This window comes from Carlito syrichta, unplaced genomic scaffold (genome assembly GCF_000164805.1).
Source record: "Carlito syrichta isolate Samal-C Ts95f unplaced genomic scaffold, Tarsius_syrichta-2.0.1 Scaffold305792, whole genome shotgun sequence".
Taxonomy (NCBI): Eukaryota; Metazoa; Chordata; class Mammalia; order Primates; family Tarsiidae; genus Carlito; species Carlito syrichta.
In genome coordinates this window covers 546,005-573,202 of record NW_007249888.1, presented here as the reverse complement: position 1 = coordinate 573,202, position 27,198 = coordinate 546,005, and the positions used below count along the sequence as shown (strand labels likewise).

General features: G+C 42.6%; 1 protein-coding gene across 2 annotated transcripts in view; it reads left to right on the top strand.

Annotated features, from left to right (window-relative positions):
• The window catches only part of PRLR (prolactin receptor), a 58,758-nt gene that overhangs the window by 17,460 nt on the left and 14,100 nt on the right, over positions 1-27,198 (top strand). The window contains exons 3-4 of one of the 2 annotated variants that reach the window (XM_008062674.2): positions 22,117-22,229; positions 26,765-26,897. In XM_008062674.2, coding sequence (XP_008060865.1) covers positions 22,160-22,229; positions 26,765-26,897 — 203 coding nt within the window. In that variant the 5' untranslated portion in view covers positions 22,117-22,159. Of the gene's footprint in view, positions 1-21,845; positions 22,230-26,764; positions 26,898-27,198 lie in introns of those variants that run through there. The other variant, XM_008062675.1, reaches the window with a different exon arrangement.

The window sequence follows — 27,198 nt, the reverse complement described above, 5'->3', positions numbered from 1 at the left end:
ATGCTTCTGATGCCAGTGAATGTCTATGAAAACACAGGCAAGAACTTGAAAGTAGCTACCTGGTCATCCAAGAGAAACAGAAACACAGCTCAGTTTCAGAGAAAAAAAAAATCCAGAATGCAACATTCATAAAATAATTGAGGGGGGGCAAATTTCCTAAAGGAGGAGATTAAAAATTAAGCATAGAATTGCAATTTCTGTTCAAGACTAAGTCCAAAGTGCCATAGTCCATTCTGTGACCTTTAATCTGGTTTCTCTTGAACTTAACTGTTAACTTTCCAATCCTGTCCCAGTAGTAATGATCACTCCCTAACAATCACTCCCAGGCACCCCACACCCAGTCCAGGGTGGAACAAACTTCTCTCTGCCTGGCATGCCAGATTCTTTTGCAAGAGCTCCTGGCATCCTCTGGGCTCTGCCCATTCCAATCCTCCCACCTCCAGCCTTTCTCAGGCTTCCATCCACACACTGCTAACCTTAACTATTCCCAGATTGCTAGAGACTGGGAGGAGCAGCTCCAGCTTGGGGCACTAGGGAGGATGTGCCCATCCATTGGGTATGCTTTGATGTACATCTAAAACTTCTATGTCCATAATCCTTTCACCTACCTCTTACCTGCCACTGTTCCTCATGTTCCTGATGTTGAGACTCTGCATCCACTAAAGTATGCCATTACTCAAAATCCACACACTTACTTAAGAGGGCTAAGACTTTAACTTATAGCAATTTGTTTAGTGAATCTGATGCTTGCCAGTGACAGTGGTTCATACTTACATAGTACTTTGCAACCATGTGGCACACTTTCTTCAATAATCAGCTCTAAGAAGATAGCCTTAGGATTGGGATACAAGACAGTTTCATTGTTATTGCAATGGAGAGACTGAAAAGACAGATTTTGAGCTCTAGGGCTGTACTGTCTGATGTGCAAGCCACTGACTACATGCGAACATTTAAATATAAATTAATTGAAATTGAATAATATTCAGAATCAGTTCCTCAGTCAAACTGGGTACATTTTATATATTTACCAGCCTCTTGTGCCTAGTGGCAACCATTAGACAGAGTAGATTAGAACATTTCCACCCTCATAGAAAACCCTATTGGGCAGCATTCCTCGAGACTGAGGCTGGTATTCCAGCAGGGAGTTCTGGAAAGGAGAGGCAGCCTACCATCACTATCTCTGTGAAGAGGGATACAGAAAAGTAGGAGAAGGAGCCAGATCCCCAAGAAAAAAGGAGTCAAAGACAAACGACATGCTTTTCCAAGGGGCCAGCCCTGAGCAAACATGTATTTGTCCCGACTCAAAACACTTTGGGTTGACATCTGAAATAAAGAAACCAATAGGGTTGACTTTGCAGTCCATTTTTTTCACTGGATGGCCCTGAGTTCTGTGGGCTTCTTGTGGAGCAAGAGACCTTGAATCCCGAGGCAAGAGGGACACAGAATCTCACTCACATACAGGATCCACTGGGCTCCCAGTCCAAGGGAGATCATTATTCTGGTGGCACAAGGCAGCTAGACAGCATCCAGGAGTCCACTTAGAGCAGGTAGTTTTCAAATCAGAAGACATTTAGGGGAAAAGAAATATCTTCTCCATGTGGAATTAGACCTCCACTCACGATCTGAAGAATATGGAATATTCTGAGGAGCAATTTCATTTCTAACTGATGATGGTAGAGAAGCACTTATCATTCCTTGCCAGTGACAGTGGTTCACACTTGAATAGCACTTTGCAACCATGTGGCATACTTTTTCAGTAATCATTCAGCTCGTCTTCACAATAACTGACTGAAGAAAGCAGGGAAGATGTGACCTTCTTGACACTTTATATTAGGAAAAAAACTCATCCTCAGAGAGAGGAAGAGACATGCCAGAGTCAATGCTTCTAGGGCCAAACTGGCCCTAAAAACTACCCACCTGTTCTGTCTGCAGCTCTCTCACGTGGTGGGGTTTCTTGGTACCTGTCCAAGTTCCTAAGCATGTCAATTCCAAAACGCGTGACCTCCCCATGAATCATGCTGCAAACTCAGTTCACATCCAACCCCAAGCCAAGAACCAAGCCACTGACAGTCTTGTGGACACTTCCTTACACAGTGAGAGCTACCAAGCAAGAGGGCAAAGTGGGCTTGTGGCTAGAAAGCTGGTGAGATTTTTCCTAGCAGACCTCTCCTCGATAAATACTGCTGCCCTGATAATGGCAGAGGGTATTGGCACTTATGGCACCATGAGTATCTGCAAAAGACATGAGGAAGATATTGCTTCCCTGGCTCCAAAACCACTCAGTTGGCAGTGGAAGACCTTTGAACATGCCAATAGATTTTGCTTTCTAGAAAGGGATCGAGAAAACAGGGTCAGAATAGCCCATTTATAGGATTTTCAATAGTTTGTGACCAAATATTTATGACTTATGCTCAGACTTGAAAGAACATCTCACTCACAATGTGTGGGGACCCTGTACATGCTTGGCTACATAGCAGATCAGATTCTGTATTTTCCTTTGGCATAGCATGCATATAAGCAAACAGATATGCAGAGTAATATTGGACTTTCTCTTCTAATTAGACACTGCCCAGAAAACTGAAAAGAAAAGTCAAACAGATAATCAAACAGATAAAGCAATGTTTGAGATTGGGACACAGAGGAGATTACTTTTGATTGCAATGGAGAGACTGAAATGATTGGGATGTTGAGCTCCAGACCTGCACTAATATACAAGCCACTGGAAATTAAATAATCAGCCTAGGACCATCACAAAAATGAAATGATTGCTTTAAATGTGCCCAATAAAGCAATACTCCTTTTTTTCTTCCCTTCATGGCAACATCCCAATATTTATCCATCAATATCCACCTTTCTCTACCTCTAAACCATCAGATTTGAAAGTTAGACCATACCAAATTTTGACGAATTTTCTCCAAAGCCAGATTGGCTATGCTGGGCTCTGGGCTCTGGAAGCTTTACTTCCCCTCAGGGCCCGAAGAAGCAAAGACTTCACCTCTCTCTCCTGCATTCTCCTGTGGCCCCAGTGAAGATGCTTTGAGCTGCAAGCAGTAGCTTGCCTGGCTCAAGGTAGATCAAGCAGTAGGCATATAACACTTACCCAAGAAGTCTTGAGAAAATCAATTCCAGGTTTGATTCTGCAGCTCATGATATCTCCAAGGATCCAGACTCTTTCCATTTATGGAGAGGCCTTTCCAGTGAGGAAAATCTTTTCCAGCAGTCCCTAGAAAACATCTGCTAGGTCTAGATGGCTAGAGCTAGGTGGGATGACTACTCCTAAACCAATCACAGACGAACAGCAAATGGGGTTAGCTTAGACTGATACCTCTTCATCCCCTGAGGCTTGATTCCTGATACCTGACAAAACTGGACTCTGTGCAAGAAAACAAAGGGAGAAGTGGTTGTTGGAGAAGCAACCTGCAGTGTCTGCTAGACTCAGCTATACACAGGACTGTGATAAAGAAAGGAGAGGGGCTTTCTACTCCTCCTTCTGAGGCAGCCTTCTCGGGGAGGCCCTTGGCCTCCTTGACGAGGTCAAATCTGCCTGCAGTAAGCTCTCGCAGTACCTGCAGAGCTTCTTAGCACTTGTGTCATTTACATTTAAACCGGGCTCGGTGGCTCAACCTGTAATCCCGCACCTTTGGGAGGCTGAGGTGAGTGGATTACCTGAGCCCGCGGGTTGAAGACCCGCCTGGGCAGTGAGACCTCACCTCTACGATAAATAAAAAAATCCGCTGGGCGTGGTAGCGTGCGCCTGTAGTTCCAGCTACTTGGAAGGCTGAGGCGGAAGGATCGCCAGAGCCCAGCAGGTCGAGGCTGCGGTGGCCAGGAGCGGCCACTGCACTCCAGTCTGGGCGATAGCGAGACTCCAACTCAAAAAAACAAAAAACAAAAAGTGTTTTGCTAGTTCTTCTCGTCACCAGACTGAAAAGTACTAGGAGGGCTGTTTCAGCATGATACACCCATGTCTAGTGTATAATAGATACTCAGATGATATTTGTCAAGGGATGAATGAATGGAAAGACAGGTGAATGAGTGGATGGATGGATAGACGGGTGAGTAGGTGGGTGGGTAGGTGGATGGATGGGTGGATGAATGGATGGATGAATGGGTGATGGGTGTTCGTTCTAGCCATTAAGTAGGTAGACCCTGCATTTTCTGAAAATGCATTAAATAGAGTTAAATCTTGTTTCTTCTCCCTGCTCCCCATTCTCACTCAGTGAGTCTGCACTAGGAGTATTTATTGCCTAGACCCAGCCTGACTAAGGGTCCTACCATTACCTCTCTGACTGAACAGATGACTTTTCTGCTAAGAGAAGGCTTCTGAGGGAAGCTGAGTAAAATAGAAAAAAAGTCAATATAAACCTGTAAGAGAGATGAGCAATTATCTCACCACATAAGCAGACCAGATGTTTTGAATAAAGAAGCAAGTTTGAAAGACTGTATAGTTCGTGAGTGACAAAGGGTGACTATCTCAGGTCATAGGATGTGCTTGTATATGGTGAAGCAAAGTGAGGGGTCAGAGGGGCTTTGGGACTAGAAGTAAGGTCTGGTGGTGGCGGAGTTGCTCAGACTTCTAGGCAACGGGCAAGGAGGTGGATTTTAACCGGTTACTTCAGCCCACCGCTTCCCAACCCCACCTCCCTCTACCCTCTCCTCCTCTTTACCACCCTTTGAACTTCCAGTTCCTCTTGCTTTGCATGACAGGGCCCAGCAGAAGCTAAGGGGCCATGGTAAAACAAGCACCCAGCTCTCAGAGACAGCCCTGTGAAAGTGATTAAACTCCTTTTTTAATAAGATGACCCAACCCTTCTCTGAGGCTCTGAAAATGGAGTTTTTCCATGAAATTGCCTTTCATCCACTTGTCAGGAGCTTAATGGCAAATAATGGCTAGTCGCCCCTGGGTGTTTCAAAAAACCCTAAGACAGACACAGTGGTAGAATTTGACAAAGTAGGGGCAATTCTTAAAAACAAGCGAGCAGGCGGTGAAACATCAAGAACTGTCTAAGCCATCCAGTATTGCCCGAGGATGCTTAGCTACACACACTGATTAGCAACTACTGTTAGCAACTGCTGACAATTTTGCCACAAACATACAAGCAATTTCTATATTTACCCCAGTGGGGATTGTTTCCATGTATTGGCATCACTAAATGCCAGGTTTTCATTAGGGAGTTGGTGTTGTAATGTTAAAATTTTTATTGGGATTTTTTTTCTCAATTACAAAAGTAATTTTTTTTATTTTATTTTATTACAAAAGTAATCACTTTTTGAGAATCATCCTCTCAGAAAAAAACCACCGCCTATATATATATGTATTATATATAATATGTATTAAAATATATATATTTCCAGTCTTCTGTGTACATGTGGTGATACATATGTTAGACTATTTATTTCTGTACCTAGTTTTCTTTTTACTTTCCCCATGTTTCTATAGCATTAAAATTCTTATCACGGCCGGGCGCAATGGTTCAGCCTGTAATCCCAGCACTTGGGAGGCTGAGGTGAGAGGATTGCCTGAGCCCAGGGGTTCGAGACCAGCCTGGGCAACTTGGTGAGACCTTGTCTCTACAATAAATTACAAAAACTAGCCAGGCGTTCTAGCTACTTGGAAGGCTTAGGCAGAAGGATTGCCTGAGCCCAGCAAGTCGAAGATGCGGTGGTCGTGAGCATGCCACTGCACTCCAACCTGGGCGACAATGTTATTTTCAGGATTAAATAATGTGTCATTATATGCTCATACCTTGATCTGGCTAAATAATTCTGTATGATGTGACATTTAGATCCCCCCCCACTGTTCTGTCTTTACAAATAGCAGAGTAAAAACAAAATATTGCATTCTCTGGAGGGTGGATTCTCTTTGTACAGATTGTTTCTGCACATCTCTGTTCATTTGGGATAAATTTCTACAAGTATATTTTCAGATTCAAAGTGTATTCTACATTCTTAAGGCTTCTGATGTATATACACCAATTTACATTCAAAAAACAAAGTGTCTGTTCCCCTCTACCAACTAGTAGCCAGAAGTATTTACAAACTCAGTGATACCATCCTGAAATCTCACAGAGTTGGGAAGAGAATAAAATTTAAAAATTTTTTTTGCAGATCCACTTTTTTTTATTACTATTATTATAAAGATGTGGGATACAATTCAGGGTTAGGTATGCAAACATTGATTATGCAGGTACCCTTGTTAATGAAGTGTGCCCCTCCCTCCCCTAGCAGTTTCCCTCAACTGCCAATCCCACTGCCCCTCCCCTGACAGTTTCCCACTACTGCCAACCTCTTTCTTATAGTATTATAATTGTTCAAGGTTCGCTTATGAGTAAGAACATATGGTACTCTGTTCTTTGTTTCTGTGATAGATCACTGAGTATGATCGACTCTAAGTCCATCAAGTTGCTGCAAAGTCCATATGTTTGTCCTTATGGCTGCATAATATTCCATGTGTAATGCACCACATTTTTAAAAATCCAGTTCAGTTTCGATGGGCAACATGGTTTATGTGAAAATATTTTGTAAACTAAAATTTCTATTAGTCCAGGTGCAGTGGCTCAAGCCTGTAATCCCAGCAATTTGGGAGGCCAAGGTGAGAGGATTGCCTGAGCCCATGGGTTCAAGACCAGTCTGGGCAACTTGGTGAGACCTCATCTCTACAATAAATCAAAAAATTAGCCAGGCATAGTGGCACATGCCTGTAGTTCCAGCTACTTGGAAGTCTGAGATTAAAGGATTGCCTGAGTCCAGCAGGTCAAGGTTGCGGTCGCCAGGTCGAGGAGTATGCCATTGCATACCAGCCTGGGCAACAGAGTGAGACTCTAACTAAAAAAAAAAAAAAAAATTCTATTAAAACACATGTTACCATCATTACCAATTTTTAAACCACCCAAAATGGAAATAGTATTTCCTCTCTTAACCACATATTTCAATGATTAACAGTTCTTTAGCTCATAAAATCCTTGTGAATTTCCCTTCAAATGCAAGTGACATCTAATGTTTTATTTATTCAGAAACATTTATTGAGCATCTACTATGTATTGAGCTTCATATTAAGTATGGGGGATATGAAACATACATACCCAGAGCAGTGAACCTCTAGCCTGGGATGAATGGGGTGGGGATGAGGAAAAAAGTAAGTCAAGATTCATTATCAGGGTTATGACAAGGTCAACTTCTGGGTGTTTTGTAGGCAGGGCATCCTCCAGCTTTGGGAGACCAAAATATGTCCCTGCCTGAAGAAGGGAAAGCTGAAACTGATGATGAGGAACAGCTGCGCTTTCTGTTGGGCAACCACGCATCAGTCCTTATGGTTTCTGAAGCAATATAGAGAAATCACATTTTTCTGGCATAGAAAGCGCCTTTTTGGTGGGGGCAAAGACTTAGTAAGCCACACGGTAGAAAGACTAAGATTCTCCTGTGGCGTACACTTTGAGGAACACTAGATGGTTATCATGTCTCTAGAAATCAGCCTGGCATTTTGGTGAGTGAGATATGCAAGCAGGAACTGATTGCAGCATTGCTTGGGACCATACAAGGGATTTTAGAAAGGCGTGAGGAAAGATACAGGGGCGAGATATGGCAACTGACAGAGGAGGAGCTTTGAGGGGAAAGACACAGATGCCTAGTGAGGAACTTTGCCATGTGGATGCTATGAAATGTGCTATAGAGCCCTCACCCCTGTCTGCTCACAAAAATCATTGCTCTTGTTAATACCTGAAGTGACAGAGGGCTGACTGTGGCCTCTAGGTGGGTGGAGGACGACAGCAAAGTCTGCCTGTTGGAGGTGGTCATGCCTGGTTACTCATCCTTCATTCTGTAAGTGACTCAGAGCTACTGTGGGCTCAGAACACTCCTGTTAAGCCAGAGACCCTCTTCTGAACCGTGCACAGGTTAGAAAGTGAATGCTATCTGCTTCTCTACCCATATTGACCCACTGGGCTCACTTGGCCTCCACGCACATGCACTTACAGACCTTTAAAGAAAGGAAAGGGGCTGGGCTCCGTGGCTCAGCCTCTAATCCCAGCATTTGGGGAGGCCGAGGCACGTGGATTGCCTGAGCCCACGGGTTCAAAACCAGCCCAGGCAACTAGGCGAGACCTCCTCTCTAAAATAAAATTTAAAAGTAACCGGGCGTGGTAGCATGTGCCTGTAGTTCTGCCTACTTGGAAGACTGAGGCAGAAGGATTACCAGAGTCCAGCAGGTCAACGCTGGGGTGGTTGTAAGTATGCCGCTGCATTCCAGCCTGGGCGACAGAGTGAGACTCCAAGTCAAAAAAAAAAAAAAGAAAGAAAGAAAGAAAGAGAAAGGAGGGAAAGGGATTGTAGTGGGATCTTTTAGGCAATCAAGGGCATTCAAAAATGCATTCCAGAAATCCAGGTGTGAGTCAGCCCCCAGGCTTAGGCACATCTATGAAAAGCTTACCAAACCATCTAAATTTTGACTTGCAAATAAATTGGCAATTGATAGAACTGAGGATATCAGCAAAGTAGCAAACTTCCCTTCCAAATTATGTTGTTCTTTTGGCAGTTTTCATCTCTGTCTCCAAAGCTGAGTTGAGAAGTATGGAAATGTGACAATAGGATGTCTGCCAGGCCAAGGATGAAAAATCATCATGGATAAACTATGAAGAAGAATGTTTACATGAATAAGGAAAAATTGACAGAAAAAATTTTAGTACTGTCTTCCCAATCTTCAAAAAAAATTTTTTTAGTGGTTTCAGAGAGGGGTGTCTGGAAGATACACCATTGAATATATGTTGTACAAACAAAGAGGTGATGTTATTATTGCAAAGCAGTGAGTCAACAATGATTTACTGGGATCTGCCAGGCCAATGCCTGGTGGCCAATGTACAGATGTTTGCATAGGCCTGCTCTACCTCCACTGATCTAGAAAACATAGCAACCAGTTGGGAACTAGTCATACCCTTGTTGACATGCACAAGTGGCATAGTGAACTTATTAAGAAATATATGGAAGAATTCTTTTATCATTGACAATTGGCACTTGCCTTTAAGATGTTAAGCATACTGTATCCTATTTTTCTAATTTCGGTTGTCTTACTTTGGGACACGGAAATGCACCACTATTTAAAACTCACTTATCCAGCAACCTTAACTATCTGGAACATGTATGAGATCCAGGAAGCAAGCCAAATAGGCTCTTGAGCAAAACAGATGTAACCAAATCCATTTACCGACAGAACTGAGAGAAATCCTTCAGCCCTCTCTTGGAACCTAGTTATTCTCATTTTGAATTGCTTTAATTTTCTAAAATTTACTTCATGGGTTTCTAAATTCACATGAGACCAGAAGCAACAACAGAGTAGAAGGGACCAAGAGAGACTCTCTTGAGTCGGCTAGAAGAGAGTTGACTAATAAAAGTAAGAATGATCAGCTGTTAAGTTGGATGTTAGGAAAAAGACATCAAAAAGGAAAGGAAAGGAGAGAATGGAAAAGAATGGAGGAAGGAAAGAGAGAGGGAGGCTATAAAAAGAAGACTCAGAAGGTGAAAGTGCTCAAGTCCCAGACATTTGATTTAGGCAGAGTCCTAGCCTGTAGGAACAGCTAAGGATATCTTATATACCACATTACACCATAATCAATATAATCATAAACGACTTCAATCTATGAAAAGCTTCAATTAAGAAGGCAGGGAAGTATATAATTTCAGAAATGTCCATTCAATTTATTAAAATACAAAATTTGGCCAGGCACAGTGGCTCAGCCTGTAATCCCAGCACTTTGGGAGACCAAGGCAAGAGAATTGCCTGAGCCCAGGACTTCAAGACCAGGTCAAGGCTGCAGTGGCCATGAGCATGCCACTGCATTCCAGCCTGGGCAACAAGAATGAAACTTCAACTCAAAATAAATAAATAAAATATAAAAGTTTTCACCTGAAAGGGTATGTTTTAGATATTTAGACATGTGCAACGCCAGACAAATGTGTTTTAATTATATGCATTTATGAATAAAAAGAATTGAGGATTAAGGATAATTATTACCTCACCATTCGAATATTTTACAATGGAGGTTGTGCCTTCTCTTAAGAGTCCCCACATTTCCTTGATTTCTGATATTGCCATTTCTATTCACTTCAGCTACCAGCCAATGATCTTATATCCACATTTCAGCTTTATTGCCCATCTTCCCTTGGCTTCAAATTAATGCACACAAAGAAATTATTGGAAGAATCAAGTTCTCAGAATATATCCCTCAGTAATATGGAGGCTCTTTTGATTAATGGGAATAAAGGAGTTGTACACCTCATGGTCAAGTGCTCTTTCAGTAGATCTGTAAGTGAGAATAGTGCATTCTATATGGCCTTATTAGAACATCTGTCAGTCAGTCACCTGACAAGTGCTGCTGAATAGTTGTGAACAGGTATAAAGATGACAGTATGAGAGGCTGAATATGTAGCCAGACTGAGATTACTCTGGGACTTTGATGATGGTATTCAAGATGGGACAGTGGCAGTAGGCCAGGTGTTAGAGGTTTCTATCTCGCAGATCTTCTACTTAGCAACCATCTACACTAGGTTACACTGATTGTCTCTGGATTGTCCCAAGATTTGTCAGGCTAAGTATGGCTAGCCATTATAACACCCAGCCTCTAATCTCAGAGTTGAATGACCAAAGGTTTATTTCTCGCCCATGACATAATCCAGCATTGAGTCACTAAACTCAAGAAGTCAGCATGAACTCAAGAGCCTTCTATCTACTGGCTATTCTGAGCTCTTAGGACCTTGAACTCCTCAACTTCATCTTCCTAGGGCCAGTAATGACGGAGAGGGAGAGGGAGCAGGAATGGAGCAGGAGAATATGTAGAGTATTTTAAAGACCAGGACTAGGCTAGAAGTAGTCATACATCACTTAACAGTGGGGCTAATATCTGAGAAATGTGTCATTGGATGATTCTGTCATCGTTCTAACATCATAGAGTAAATTTACACAAACCTAGATGGTATAGCTTACATAGCCCATGGTATGCACCTGGGCTATGTGGTACAGCCTATTGCTCCTAGGCTATAAAACTGTATAGCTTGTTACTCTACCGAATACTGTAGACAGTTGTAACACAATGGTATTGCTTATCTAAACATAGAAAAGATACTGTCAAAATACAGTGTAAATGACCAGAAAACAGTACACCTATATAAGACACTTACCATGAATGGAGCTTGCAGGACTGGAAGTTACTCTGGGTGAGTCAGTGAGGGAGTGTGAAGACCTAGGACATTGTTGTACACTACCATGGACTTTATAAACACTGTACACTTAGGCTACATCATGTTTATTTTTTTAAATTGTCTTTCTTCAATAATAAGCTAACTTTAGCTTACTGTTACTTTGGGGGAGGTGTTGTTGTTGTTGTTGTTGATGTTGTTGTTGTTTTGAGTCAGAGTCTCCCTCTGTCGCCCAGGCTGGAGTGCAGTGGCACGCTCACGGCCACCACAGCCTCAACCTGCTGGGTTCGGGCGATACTTCCCCCTCAGCCTTCCAAGTACCTGGAACTACAGGCATGTACCACCATATCCAGCTAATTTTTCTTGATTTATTATAGAGACGAGGTCTCGCCAAGTTGTCCAGGCTGGTCTTGAACCCTTATGCTCAGGCAATCCTTTCACCTCAGCCTCCCAAAATGTTGGGATTATAGGTGTGAGCCAGCATGCTCAGGCTTACTGTTACTCTTTAACTTTATAAACTTTATTTTTTTAACTTTTTGATTATTGTAATAATACTTAGCTTAAAACACACATCGTACAGCTGTACAGAAACATTTTCTGTCTTTATATCCTTATGCTTTTTTTTTTTTTTTGGTTAAAAACTAAAACAAACACAAACATTACCTATGACTACACAGAGTCAGGATCATCAATATCACTGTCTTCTACCTGTACATCTTGTCCCAGTGGAAGATCTTCAGGGCAATAACAGGCATGAAGCTGTCATCTTGTATGAAAACAATGCCTCCTGGATTCTTCCTGAAAGACCTGCATGAGACTGTTTTACACTTCACTTTTTGGAAGTAGAAGGAGTACACTCAGCCAGGCACAGTGGCTAAAACCTGTAATCCCTGCACTTTGGAAGGCCAAGACAAGAGGATTGCCTGAGCCCAGGGGGTCGAGAATAGCCTGGGCAACTTGGTGCGACTTAGTCTCTACAATAAATTTTTTAAAAATTGCCGGGCACGCACCTTCCAGCTACTTGGAAGGCTGAGGTGGAAGGATCGCCTGAGCCCAGCAGGTCAAGACTACGGTGGCCATGAGTATGCCACTGGACTCCAGCATGGGCAACAGAGTGAAACTCCGACTCTAAAATACACTCTAAAATAACAATAAAAATATAGTATAGTAAATATATAAACCAGTAACATAGTCATTTATTATCATTATCAAGAATTATATAGTGCATATAATTGTATATGCTAGACTTCTACATGACTGGCAGTGCAGTAGGTTTGTTTATATCAATATCACCACAAATATTGAGTGATGCATTATGCTATGACCTTAGGATGACCACGATGTCACTAGGCAACAGGAATTTTTCAACTCCATTGTTATTTTACAGGCTACCCCCATGGCTGACAAATGTTATCATATGTTGCATAACTGTATATTATTTCTACTCACTTTCAGAGGCCACAACTCAATCACCTGACCCCCATCTAACTCTAGGGGAGTCAATGAAGTATCTCTACCTTTGAGGCCAGAAAGGAAAGGAAAACCAAATTCTGATGGACACATGAAGTTCTTACTATTCCTGTGAATGTGTTCCAAGGGTCTAACTGAGGTGGTAGGGGAACCAGAGAGGAAAAGTGTTTTTGCCCACATTCTTGAGAATTTCATCTCAGACTTGTCAATTTCCTCAGATGTGCCCACCATCGAGTTCCAAAGATTTTTCCATCAGGCACTTGGCCAAGGTACTTCATCTTCCCAAGCCTCAGTTTCCCCAGATGTAAAAGTGAGAAGTTGAATCAGAATACCTTTCAAGCCTTTTGACCCGTTTCAGGATCCAAAATTTCATGATTCTATAACTCCTATTATTCTTTCTTCCTGAGACAAATAAGTAGGCAACCAGAGAGTCAATGCCAGTAAGCCAATGAATTAATTTTTATTTTAATTTACCAGATCATCTCCCAAGCCCAAGTTTCTAGATATTAAAATATAACAATAGATAACATTGTTACTAATACAATAGTGATTTTTTTTTAATGGCAAAGTAAAGTTATTTGTGTTTGGATAAATAGCACATTCGCACAAAAACATATATAGAACATACACAGAGATCCATCTGTGAAAAGATAATCTTGTTTGAACAGTCTTGCAAAACATATGTCTTTCTTCTCTTGCCCTGAATTAGTCAGTTTTGTGGTAGTAAACAACACTGACATCTCAGTGGCTTACAACAACATGTCCTTTTTGCTCACTTTGCATAAGGACTGTGAGTCAGCTGCAGGTTGGCTGTGGCTTTGCTAGCATTGGCTGGGTTCCACCTGCCTTCTCATTTTGAAACTCAGACTGAAGGAGCAGTAACTATCTGTGACGGCCTAAGGGCAGTGGAGAACAAGAGCAAAAGACCTAAGCCAACCAAGCAATTTTATTTAAGGCTTCTGGTTGGAGACTGCAAAAAGAATCACAACTATTGGCCGTAGCTTTTCATGTGGCCAAGTCCCACGTCATTGAGGTGGAATGTGTACTGGTCTCCCACAGGATGCATGAGTATGTCCCGTGACAATGGATAGGGATATGTAAACCTAAGACTGGGACAAAGCAAATCATTGGGGAAGATAATACAATCAGATCCTACCCCTAGTGTCTTCCCTGAAGTTCTACATGCAGCTTTTCCTATGGAGTCTATGAAGCTTTTCCTATGGAGTCTATGAAGCAAGTCTTTGAACCTCAGTTTTCTCATCTTTTAAATCAGAGTAATAATATAATAACTGTTAGAGTCACACTCTCCCAGTGTGGCCTCCAGTATGTTAGGTCAGGCCCACTGGGGTTATAAGGTGTCTGGTGTGCAATCCGATGCCACATGAAAGATGCAAAGAATTGCACAGAAGTTAGATTAGAAAATATTGCACAGAAGTTAGATTAGAAAATATAGTTTATTTAGAAAGTAAATTAGAGAAAGAGAGAGAAAGAAGAGATCCGCCTCACCAATATAGGGAGGAGGGCCAAAGCCAGGAAACATGGTGACAGCCATAGCGCAAAGAGCACATGGGTACACCAGAGTCTAGTAAGGCAATGGCGGTGGCAATGGCTTAGCAATGATGCTGGCTGCTCAAGGTTGGATGCTTTTAACCTTTCCCTTTGATGGGGGGGAAGTTCATTAAGGTGATTGGGTGGTGGTTTGCTCCACATCATCATGAAGGGGCAGGTAAGCGCAGGTCCTAACTACGGCTGTGGGGCACATGGGAGACAGAGGAGGGGTTTTTCCTGCAAGAGACCTGTCAGACATTTGCAATCTACAAACCAAAAGGTGGTCTATTATCATTTCTATGGCTTCAGTAAAGTCAAGGGGTCTAAAAGTTTCTTAGATATTATTTTGCTAAACCATGAATTGAATGGCTGGGCTGTTGGGCTGTCCTTGTCTTGCATCCAATGGAGATTTGCTGAGGAGGTGGGGTAGGCTGCCACTTAGTCTGCAGTAGAATGTCTGAATGCTTCCTAAGACCTGCCTACTGAAAATGTATCTATTTGTGTCTGACCTGTGCTAGATTCAAAATGTGTCAGGGGTAAAGTCTAAGCAAAAATGGTTATACAGAGGCAAAAAGACTAAACTAAGAATAAACTAAGTTCATTTTAGGTTTCTATAGGCACCTCCTTTCAATAATAATAGTAATAACAATAAAGCTGCCTTGCCTACTATCCACTGTGTTGTCAGAATACCATGTAATAATGATGTGAAAGTGTTTTTTTGTTTTGTTTTTTTGAGTCTGAGTTTGACTCTGTTGCCCAGGCTAGAGTGCAGTGGCAAGCTCACAGCCACCTGAGGCTTGACTTGCTGGGCTCAGGCATTCCGTCCACCTCAGCCTTCCAAGTAGCTGGAACTCCAGCGTGCACTACCACATCTGGCTTATTTTTTGATTTATTGTAGAGATGAGGTCTCACCAAGTTGCCCAGGCTGGTCTCGAACCCCTGAACTCAGGTAATCCTCTCGCTTCAGCCTCCCGAATTGCTGGGATTATAGGCTTGAGCCACTGCACTGGGCCAAAAGTGTTTCATAAATTGCAGATCACCAGGTAAACGAAAGTTTTGTCACTTTATCTTTGTTGTTGTTATTAATTTGAGACAGGACTCAGAATCCAAAAACCAGATTCCCATTTCTGCTGTGTTGCCTACTAGTGTGTGATGGTAGACAGAGCCGCAGTTTCCTCTCCTGTCAGTGCAGTCTCCTAGAAACCACAGTGGAGGTGTTACGTGTGTTAGGTGGCATCATGGAAGACGGTAGTTCTCAATCCTGGCTCACTTCAGAATCATGTAGAAAGCTTTTTTAAATCTCCATGTCTAGTGGGCCCAACTCTGAATCAATAAATGAGACTATCTAGGGACAGGGCATAGGAATGGGAAGTTTTAAGACGCTCCCTTGGGTTGTAATGTTAACCCTGGATTGAAAACCACTGATGTCTGTAGAACAGCTTTGTAAACTGCAAAACATAATGAATAATTTATGAGTGTTTTTTAATTGTTAATAACCGATTGATGATCTCATAAGGGACTGATTCCTCTGAAAATTAGGCCAACATGGATTTTCCACCATCTGTCCTGTGTGCGCACTGGCCGGGGAGAATTGAAACTCACCCAGTTCCTACTCTTGCCTTTAAGCTAAAAAGGCTGAGCAAAAACAAGCCTCTCTCAGATAAAAGATGTTGCCGGGTGCTGTGGTGAGTGAGTGGAGTTGCTGTAATTGTATTGGAAGCAGTGCCTCCAGCCATGGAGAAGCAGTCAATGTTCTGTTTTATTAAAGTGACTCCCATGTGAAGACCCATGCATCACAGTGTGGCAATTCTTAACGATTAGGTTAGAAGCCAGGAGATGGTTCTATGCAAGTTTCCTTATGAAGCACTCTAATCCTGAGTCAGCTCCAGTTTGAACAAATGCTATCTCTGCTCCTCATCTACCTCTTACTGAATGCTGCCATCATTGTACAACATACATCTTCCTCTTTGATGAATCTTTCACAAAGCACAGAGTCATTAGGAAATTCTTCCCTCAACAGAAGCTTTGAGATATCTAGGAGAAGAGCAGGAGTGTATCTGGAATCAAAGGTGGACACTTTTCAGCAGGCTCTATGCTGTTTCTAAGTACTTTCACACAGTTGTAAAGTTCTGACTAAACTGCCAGATTCAATTGTATCTGGCATTCAAATTTCCAGATAAACATTTTATATAAAAGTAATTCCCTTGTGGAAAGTTTCAGATGTTTCCCCCCAAAGGTTATCTCATGACTGGATATAGAATGGAAACTTGTACCAGAGGCAACAAAATGTAAACTTGATCATTGTATTGATAAGGAGTAATAACGATGACTCCATGAGCCTGGGTCTTCCTGGGAACATTCACAGACAAATGTGTAAATATGCTGTCTGGACTATGGTAAGTAAACATCCATTGTTGTGGGCACATGTTTACATGAAGCCAATTATTGGCAGATCGGAAACAGCTAGAACCTTAATCTCTCTGCCTTTAGGTCAGGGTTCTCTTGGCATTCTATCTCCAACTTTCAATGTCTGCATGAAAGAGTAGCTGCCATGTTCTTTTTTTTTTTTTTTTGAGTTGGAGTCTCACTCTGTCACCCAGATGGGAATGCAGTGGCACGCTCCCGGTCACCGCGGCATTGACCTGCTGGGCTCCGGCGATCTTTCTGCCTCAGCCTTCCAAGTACCTGGAACTACAGGTGTGCGCTACCACACCCGGCTAGTTTTTGATTTATTGTAGAGACGAAGTTTCACCAAGTTGCCCTGGCAGGTCATGAACCCGCGGGCTCAGGCAATCCACTCGCTTTGGCTGCCATGTTCTTAAAATCTCTTCAGCAATCCCTGTCTAAGATTGAAAACCACACTGGCTCCAAGTCTAGTGTTTGACAGTACTAGTATGGGACCAGTCCTTCTACGTGCAGAGTTTTGTCGTCTGTTTTTCTTCACCTTTAAAGCTTCATTAATTCACTTTTTCATTCCACAGTCATTGACCGTTGACTTTGGGCAGAGCTTGTATAACAGTCTTAATCTTTAGCCTGGTATGTAATTAATAGCTAATCCCTACTGTTCCTCTTCCCACCCTGAGCACATTATGCCTCTTGTTTTCTAAATTAAATTTTGGCATTCTGTTGTTGTTTTTTTTTTAAAGCCAGGTTCCTAAAAATCAATGATACACGTGGGGTTTGCTCCCTGTTATTTTATTTTTAGCCTCAAGCCATCTAACCAGGATGGAGCAGGACAGGTAAGGAAACCCAGGGGCAGGAGACTCCCAAAGGAAGCACCTAGCACATTGCCTAACACTGAAAGTAATGGATGAATGTACACAAAATTTTTTGTGAGAAATTTTTAGGACAAAAAAGTCACTTGAAATTTAATTTGGGCTAATAGGAAATATGGCAGGCAGCCTACTAACCATTTAGAGTGGAGAACTGAAGTTGGGGAGGTTCTCTACCATGGAATTCTTGACTAGGCTTAGCAAAACCCAACGTTTACCAGAAACTGGAAACAACTCAAATGTCCTCCAACAGTAGAATGAATAAATAAATTATGATATTTCATTTGCTATAATATGAATGAAAATGAATGAGATGAAATGGAAATGAATATGTAAAACTGCAGGTATCAACAAGAATGAATTATATGGCCATGTGAAATGAAAGAAGTCAGGCACACACACACACACACAAAATGCATGTTGTATAATATAGGCAAAGCAAATCTGTAGTGGTAGAATTCAAAAGAATGGTTTCTATAGGGAGGGAATAGGTGGAGATGGGAGGAAGCACAAGTTGGATTTCTGAGGTCCTATTTGTGTTAACTTCTTCACTTGTGTGGTAACATGGAAATATTCACTTTGTGATAATTTATTGAGCAGATACAGTCATGTATCTATCTATCCAACTATCTATCTATCTATCTATCTATCTATCTATTGAGTTGGAGTCCCACTCTGTCGCTCAGGCTGGAGTGCAGTGGCACTCTCACGGCCACCCCAGAGTCGACCTGTTGGGCTCCAGTGATCCTTCCGCCTCAGCCTTCCAAGTAACCTGAACTACAGATGCATGTCACCTTGTCCGGCTGATTTTTGTGATTTATCATAGAGACGAGGTCTCACCATGTTGCCCAGGCTGGTCTCGAACCTGCGGGCTCAGGCAGTCCTCTCACCTCGGCCTCCCAAAGTGCTGGGATTATAGGCTGAGCCACCACACCTGGCCCATGTATTTCTTAATGATGGGAATAAGTTCTGAGAAATGTGTCATTAGGCGATTTCATCATCGTGTGAACATAATAGAGCAAACTTACACAAACCTAGACTGTATAGCCTGTTACACAGGCTATATGGTGTAGCCTACTGCTCTTGGGCTATAAACCTACACAGCATGTTACTGTACTAAATGCTATAGGCAACTGGACACGATGGTAAGTACTTGTGTATCTAAACATAGAAAAGGTACAGTCAACATGCAGTATTATAATTTTATAGTACCACCATCATATATGTGGTCTGTTGTTGATAGAAAAGTACTTACTTGTATGTGGTGTATGACTGTACTTATCATTCGTGTGTAACATATGTGTGACAGTCTAAAGAAATCCAAATCTTGGATTAGGCCCTCATTTTTCATTGGGGAACTGGGCTTGCAAGAACTAAAACAGTCCTCAGAATTCCTGCCTAGCATAGCAGGACCATTTCTGGAGTCAGGGGAACTGAGTCAAAAACCTGAGTAGAAGGTTGGGACAACAGTAGTGGATAAAACAGGGCCAGGTAAGAAGGGTCACCCGATACCAGTCTTGGGAGCGAGTCACACAAAACAGAAGAGCGGAGATTGGTGGTATTCAGGATTGGCTCAGGGACTCGGTGGACCAGAACATAGGGATGAAGTCTATCAGTGGGGTTGTCAAGGATGAGGGATTGACAGGAAGAAGTGGTGTATTGGGAGATACAGATCTGTTTGGTTTGGTTTGGTTTTAACTCTGAGGAGACCACACACCTCCTCTCTTATGGCATGCCCTCCCTAATGTGGATAGTAGGATTGGTCCAGGTCATGCAACTATGGCCCTGCTTTTTCATCTAGAAAGAATGACTCTGGTTCTCAAAAGCACAAGCTACTAGGGCATAATTAATTGCTATATTTTTTTCTCAATTATTGGTCTCTGTGGAAGAGACTTAGCTTAATGGAAGAGGGTAATGAAGGACAGCTTTGGAAAAGAGAGGGTCTAAACAGGATCTATGTCAATGCTAAGCCACATGAGGGAGAAGAGGGGCTTTCTCTTGGAGTTCATGCTAGAGTGCAAGGTTGCATGGTGGGAAGGCATATCCAAATAGGGAAGCGTAAAGGAGCATAAAGATGGGAGAGTCTGAGAATTCAAAAGGAAGTTGTTTCTTTTTAGTCCATAAAATGTTTCGTGAAAGCATTTTTGTAGAAAAACTTTATCTAGGAGGGGTTCTTTGATCCTGCACCAGCACACGAGAGAGTATAAGTAAATGACATTATTTACACCTGCCTGACGCTCCCTGCTTCCTGTCTCTGAGTTTCTTTAGCAAAACACATAGTGCACTGCTTTGGCAAAGCTTTCTGGATAGCGTCTGACCTCATCAGAAAGGTGTGATTTACAGCATGTTGATCTCCAGTATGTTGGTGCAATTCCCAAAAGAGAAGGAAAGTCTCAGTAAAGGAACATTTCAGAAAATCTCCAGTCTGTGGGTGGAATCCCATCTTCAAGCCAGGCTGAGGTCACCAGACCGCCAAGATAAAGAACACTTCCAATGCTGTATGAACCTAGGGAAGCTGGACTAGTGAGATCAGCAGTGTTTGAGGTCCTCAGGCATAAGTAGGGCAGTAGCTGAGATGGCTTTTCTCAACTCTGACTGTCCTGCCCCTACTTAGAACACCATGCCTGCCCAAAATGTCTCTCACCTTGAATCATTTGCTTTAGTCGCCATCGTTTATCCTGCAAAGGGAGAATAATCGCACCATCACAGACCTTCTACAAATCAAGATGACTTATCAGAGGCTCTCAGACTTGCCAGATGTGTTTGTCCCATGGGCATGTGACTGAAAATTTATTTAAACCTCTCTGTTCATCAGTTTCCTCATCTGTTAAAACCTGGACCTACTCATGGGGCTATTGTGAGAATGAAATGAAATATAAATAATTAAAGTACTTAGCCCTGGCCAGTTGCAGTGGCTCAAGCCTGTAATCCCAGCAGTTTGGGAGGCCAAGGTGAGAGGATTGCCTGAGACCAGGGGTTCAAGACCAGCCTGGGCAACTTCACAAGACCTCATCTCTCCGATAAAAATCAAAAAATTAACCAGGCATGGTGGCATGCACCTATAGTTCCAGTTACTTGGAAGGCTCAAGTGGAAAGATCGCCTGAGCCCAGCAGATCAAGGCTGTGGTGACCATGAGAATGCCACTGGACTCCTGCCTGGACAACAGAATGACTCTGATTCAATAAATAAATAAACAAGTAAATAATTCTTAGCCCAGTGGTTGGCCCATAGGAGGTGCTCCAGAAATAATAGGCATTACTCTAAACTCATTGGAAGCCTTTAACCACTTGGTTTAAATGAGGTGAACCTGGGGCATGAGATGGGGCAGGTGGTTTAGAATGTGCAACCCCAGAGGGCATTTGGAAGAAATTCTGCAAGAGTTGAGTAGAAGGTCTCCCAAAGAACAATATTCTGGCTACCTCACAGGATCCATTCCTAGATCAGGATCCATTATTGAAGCTAAAGTTTCAATATGAGGGAGCTCCTTGGATGGTGCCTTTGAACCCAAACCTCTTGTTGCTAAGATTTCTGTTTCTGAGTACACCTCACTGGGAGTGGTAGCAGATAGAGAAAGCCTTCAAGAAGTTGTCCATTTGGGGGTGTCTGTCTGGCAAATAGAGAAATACCCTCTGGGCAGAAGAATGAGCAAAGGCTGGTCTTTCAGGGACTCATCAAATAATACTCACACATTTCAAATGTCCCAAGATGGGCAGCTTTGACCCTGAATGTCCTTCCCTTGATTTAAAAATAAAAATAAAAATTTAAAGGGAAATTTAAGCAGTGTGTTTCCAAGAATTTACACTTAATTCATCAAATCTATTGTTTTCTGAGAGTTGTCTGAAGTCCAACAAGACGAATAAGCCTTTTTTTTTTTTTCAAATGTCTTCAAAAACCCTTTTTTCTTAGAAGGACATTTAGAGGCTTTGAAAGTTGTTCCAAGGGTAATAATAATAATAAAATGCTCAACCCCTGCAGGTTCAAAATTTACTTAATACTCTGAGCCCAAGGGATTTAAATTATTACAGGAGTTTATTATCTCCCGTTTATGGGACTTTGCAGCAGGGAGAAAGAAACCACATGGACGTTCACTAGAGTTCACTGTGTGGTTCGCCTCGCGGTCATTCCCGTAGTCCAGAAGACTCCTCCAGAACCTTCTCAGTCTGAACCTTCAGAGTAAGATTCCCTCACGTGGTGACAGTCTTGCTGAGGGTACTGACTTTTCAACCTGGATTATTTTTAGCTGAGGGATCAGAGCCAGAGCCCTCCTGGAATGGGCCTCTTGTAGGGCATACAATTTACGTCACAGAAATGGGTGATATATTGTTAGGCAACTACGGGGTGGAAAGAGAACAATTTTCCTTTGGGGTGTGTGCAAAGGAATTCACGGCCACAGCTCCCCTTGAACTCTCTACATAGTTATCTGAGGACCTCTGGTGGTGGAATTTTTCCCAGCATGTATGAATTTATGTTTCTGAGCCAAGCCATCAGACCCTGTTACATTTTCCTACATTCCTTTCCTCCTGTTTTGTCATTCACTTTAAGCAAGGAGCAAGAATCAGTTGCAAACAGTCAAAATAAAGTGGTGCATGTGCCTGACCAGATTGTCATTTCACAAAAGTTGCCGGGTGCCTTCTCTTCCAGTGAACCTCTGATAAGTTACCTGAGGTAAGAGAAGGCAGCCAACATGAAGGAAAATGTGGCATCCGCAACAATTTTCACTCTGCTACTTTTTATCAACACCAGCCTCCTGAATGGTAAGTAAGTAAGAGACTGTCCTGCTCTCTTTCATTGTCTGGGGTGTTTGTCAAGAGGGTGGAGAGTTCATCGCAGTCTTCTTGCAATGCTGTTATGACAAATGAAAATGTTCATGTCCTGTGCTGCTATTAAATTATTTGCAATATTTTCACATCAGAATTAATGCAGTGAATACAAAATCTTTTCACTATGCTCTCTGCCTTCCATCCTCATTTCAGGAGTGTAATGAAATAGCTGTGAGGATGACAGGACCTGAGTTCCAGTCCAGGCTCTGGCTGGTAGTAACTGTGTGACCTTGAGCCAATTACCTAATCTCTTTGGGCTTCCAAATTTTCAAAGTGAGGATAGAGGTGTTTCCTTCTCCTTAGATGAAATAATGTATGTGAAAAATCTTTGAAAAACTATAACAGGATGTGAGAGTTTGCTGTTACATGGTAGGAAACAGGTACAGCCAACTGTATCATCTAGTGCTAATGGGAGAAATGGAAGTCCACACCTAAATGACAGCGTGGATGCCTGTGAATGTGCATTTCTGTTTGGCTGCCTGGGTATGCAGACTTCTATGTGTACATTAACTTTTCTATGTTGCCTGATTACAAATACTTGTCTGTGTATACCTGTATGTGTATACTTATTTTTGATTTCAATTTTTATGTATTGAGGAGGTACAAGTGCAGATTTCTTAAGGCAGATATTACATAGTAGTGACAGCTAGGCTTTCACTTATTTATTTTTTATTTTTTGAGTTGGAGTCTCACTCAGTCGCCCAGACTAGAGTTTAGTGGCATGTTCACAGCCACCCCAGGATTGATCTGCTGTGCTCCGGCGATCCTTCCACCTCAGTCCTCCAAGTAGCCAGAACTACAGGTGCATGCTACCACGCCCAGCTAATTTTTGATTTATTGTAGAGATGAGGTCCCACCAAGTTGCCCGAGTTGGTCTCAAACCCGCGGGCTCAGGCAATCCACTCACCTCTGCCTCCCAAAGTGCTGGGATTGCAGGTTGAGCCACCAAGCCCGGCCAACAGCTGGGCATTTAGCATACCCATCATATGCTAAAAATAGTGAACATTGCACCCAAAATAGTGAACATTGCACCCAATAGGTAATTTTTCTTTTCTCACGCTGTCACCCAGGCTGACAAGTAGCTGGAACTACAGGCAAGTGCTCCCACACTCAGCTTATTTTTTTTTTATCTATTATAGAGACAAGGTGTCATCAAGTTGCCCAGGCTGGTCTCCACCAGGCTGGTCTTGAACCCCTGAGCTCAGGCAATCCTCTCACCTCGGCCTCCCAAAGTGCTGGTATTACAGGCTTGAGTCACCGCGCCCCACCTAATAGATAATTTTTCAGTCTTCACCCTCCCTTTCATCCTTCTACCCTCCCACCTTTCGTAGACACTGATGTCTATTATTCCACTTTGTACGTCCATGTACCCATTGTTTAGCTCCCTCTGTGTGTATACTTCTGTGTGTGGATATAAACAAAGGGCCCTATTAAAAAGTATACACATTCTAAGAATGGAAAAAACTGTATTAAAATTATAATACTCAATATATACTGATGACAAAAGATGAATACAAATCACATTGGACTTCTGCAATTACAAGAGGTGCTCAAAGTGGCTACCATCAGCATCCAGACACTTTTGATTATGGCAAACTAAAAGTAATACATAGATAACATTTCTTACATTTTTTGGCACCCCGGTATCTGTGTGTGTGTACCTCTGTATATTTCCAGATTTGTGTATTTTTCCATGTGTGCCTTTATGTGTACTAGTGTGTACTTCCGTGAGTATGCATCTATGTGTATTTCTCTCTCTCTCTCTCTCTCTCTGTACATGTGTGTATGTGTGAGTGTGTGTGTGTGTGTGTGTGTGTGTGTGTGTTACTTCTGATGTGGGCTCTGTGTGGGAATGCATCTATGTACTTGTATGTGAAGTACCTGTATGGTTGTCTCTGTGTTTCTAGGCATTGAGACTGAGACAGTTCATCAATTTCAATTGTCTCCTCTAAAGCAGATGAAGAGAATATTTGACTAATTGTAGTTTTACAAACCTACCCTCCTCTCTAGAGTTTCCTAAAAGTACAATTAATAACCAATAAAATATGAGAGATAAGTTTCCAGAACGAAGGAAAATGGAAAGCAGAGGTCAGAATAATCCACAAGGGAGACCTTAAATACTCAAATAATCAATGATGTTCTAACTGGTTTCTGAGTGTGCTCATTATTGAACCATAGGCTTGGAATTGTTTGTTTGTTTATTTTAGAGTCGGGCCTTGCTCTTTCGCCCAGGCTGGAATGTAGTGGCACAATCATACCTCACTGCAGCCTCAAATTCTCAGGCTACAGCCATCCTCCTGCCTCCACCTCCCAAAGCACTGGGATTACAGGCATGAGCTACTGTGCTTGGCTTGAATTTTTTTTAATCAACTTTCTTTTCTACTTTACACACACCCTGCACCACCACCACTTTCATTTTTGCCTTGACTCTCAACAACACATTATCCTGAAGAAATTGTCCCTAGAGGATGACCAATGTTACAAATATTGGCAGGCTGGCATGGATGCTTTTCAGCAGGGCCTGTTAGCTGGAGGGGAGGGCAACCCAGCTCCACTACCAGCCTGGTTTCCCAGAGTGCATATTGCCATTCCATGACACTCTTTCTGGCTGGCTTGGCCTAGAGAGCCCCCTTCCTACCCATTTCCCCTCACTGAGGTCTCCTCCTATGTTGCTTTTCCTTTTCTTTCTCTTTTCTTTTTTTTCTTTTTCTTTTTTTTTTTTTTTGAGTAGGAGTCCCGCTCTGTCGCCCAGGTTGGAGTGCAGTGGCATGCTGCTCATAGCCACCACAACCTCGACCTGCTGGGCTCAGGCAATCTTGCTGCCTCGGCTTTCCAAGTAGCTGGAACTATAAGCATGAACTGCCATGCCCAGCTCATTTTTTGATTTATTGTTCAGGTGAGGTCTTACCAAGTTGCCCAGGCTGGTCTCAAACCCCTGAGCTTAGGCAATCCTCTAGCCTCGGCCTCCCAAAGTGCTGGGATTACAGGCTTGAGCCATTGCAGCTGACCTCTAAGTTGCTTTTTCTGGTCTGGTGCTCAGAGCCTGCTTGAGGAATAGGGGTAGGAATGTGGGAGAAAAGAGAGAGAACCCCCTGAGTTGCTGAGATTCACATCTGAAGTCTCTCTTCTCTGTTCCTAACTTCCTGAACTAAATGCTAGGTCATCCAGTTAGGCATAAAAGAGGACCATGTGGAGTCATATAGGTGAGCATGGGTGGCCTCTCCAACCCAGCAGCATCAGGATGAACTTCCAGAGCTACTCTGTCCCTCTTTAGACCTGACAATCAAGCAAGAGAAATGAGGACCAGCTTGCCAAGTACTCATTCTGTCCTCCTGACATTGTATTTCCACACCACCTCATTCAGAACTTCCAGCTTCCAGCCTAGGACTGGATACAGGTTGTAGATAATAATGGTCGCTCACAACCAGGAGAGGAGCTAGCCACTCTCCTACCTCTCATCAAGCCTCCTACCTCAAAAAGACCTGTAAAATTACTAGGAAGCCCTTTGTCCAAAAGATCCAAGGAAAGAGAGTGAAATAGAAAACAGGAATAAAAACCAAGATTCAGAAATGGGGATAGAGAGGATGGGGAGATAGATTGTGAGACTGGATCATAAGGTCCAAACGGAATGGAATCAAGGAAAAGGAGAAGATAGGAGAGAGAGGATGGGATGGATGCCCAGAGAAAGGGAGCTTCAGTGAGGCGGCGAATGAACAAAAGATCAGGAACAGGTTGAGTTAACTGTGTGGGGGTGATAGAAAGAATGAGATTGGTGAGCAGACCGAAGAAGTGCTGGGGAGCAATGTTTTGGCAAAGTGTTCACAGGTTGCTTGTAGCTGGAGGAGTCTTTGTATGGTCCCCTTAGACTGTGGAAGGATATCAGCTTTATAGAACCCATGGGATAACAGAAGGGCCACATATCCTTCAATCTGCAGGTATCCATCTTACTGTGTCTGCGTGCACGTGTGTGTGTGTGTGTGTGTGTGTGTATGTGTGTGTGTAAAATTTTGCAATTAGTCACTGGTCCTCACATAGGCTGTTTTTATTTTTTGTAGAGACAAAGTCTCTACAAAAATATTACTCAGGCTCATCTTAGACCCCTGGCCTCAAGTGATCCTCCCACCTTGTCTTCCCAAAGTGCTGGGATTGTAAGCATGAACAACCACACCCAGTTATCACATAGTCTGTTGATATCCACATCTCAAAGTGCACACACACACACACACACACACACACACACATACCACCTCACTGAAAAGTTCTGTAAAAGCCTTGACAACATCAAGATGGCCCACAGAGCCAAGTTGCTTGTTATTGGTGTTTAGTATTTTCGAACACACCAACTTAGGCCTACTCACCCTGAGACTTCATCACTGGTCTGGGTCTTGTCAGTCTGCTTCTGTCACCAGAAGGGTTGAATTGTTGAATGGACCTCAATATTGATTCCAACGGCTTCTGGCTTTTTCTAGGACAATCACCTCCTGGAAAACCTGAGATCTCTAAATGTCGTTCTCCTGAGAAGGAAACATTCACCTGCTGGTGGAAGCCAGGGACAGATGGAGGACTTCCTACGAATTACACACTGATTTACCACAAGGAAGGGTAAAAAGTTCTCTTCTCTCCTGTCAAATCCCACATGAGTGTTCCCACTATCCAGGCCAAAGGAACACTTGTTCTGAGTTACAAAACTTCCTGGATTTGCACCAAGAAGGCTCATACCACTGGGGGAAATGGGAGTCTAACATTCTCTACCAAGTATCCTTTAAGAATTCTGCCACTCTTCATAAGTCATACAGCAATACAATGTTAATAATGTTTCAAATTACCTGTCACAGCTTAGGTTTCTCCCAAGGCCTCATATAAATGTTTCCTAAGTACTAATTAATCTTAGAAGTTCACCTTG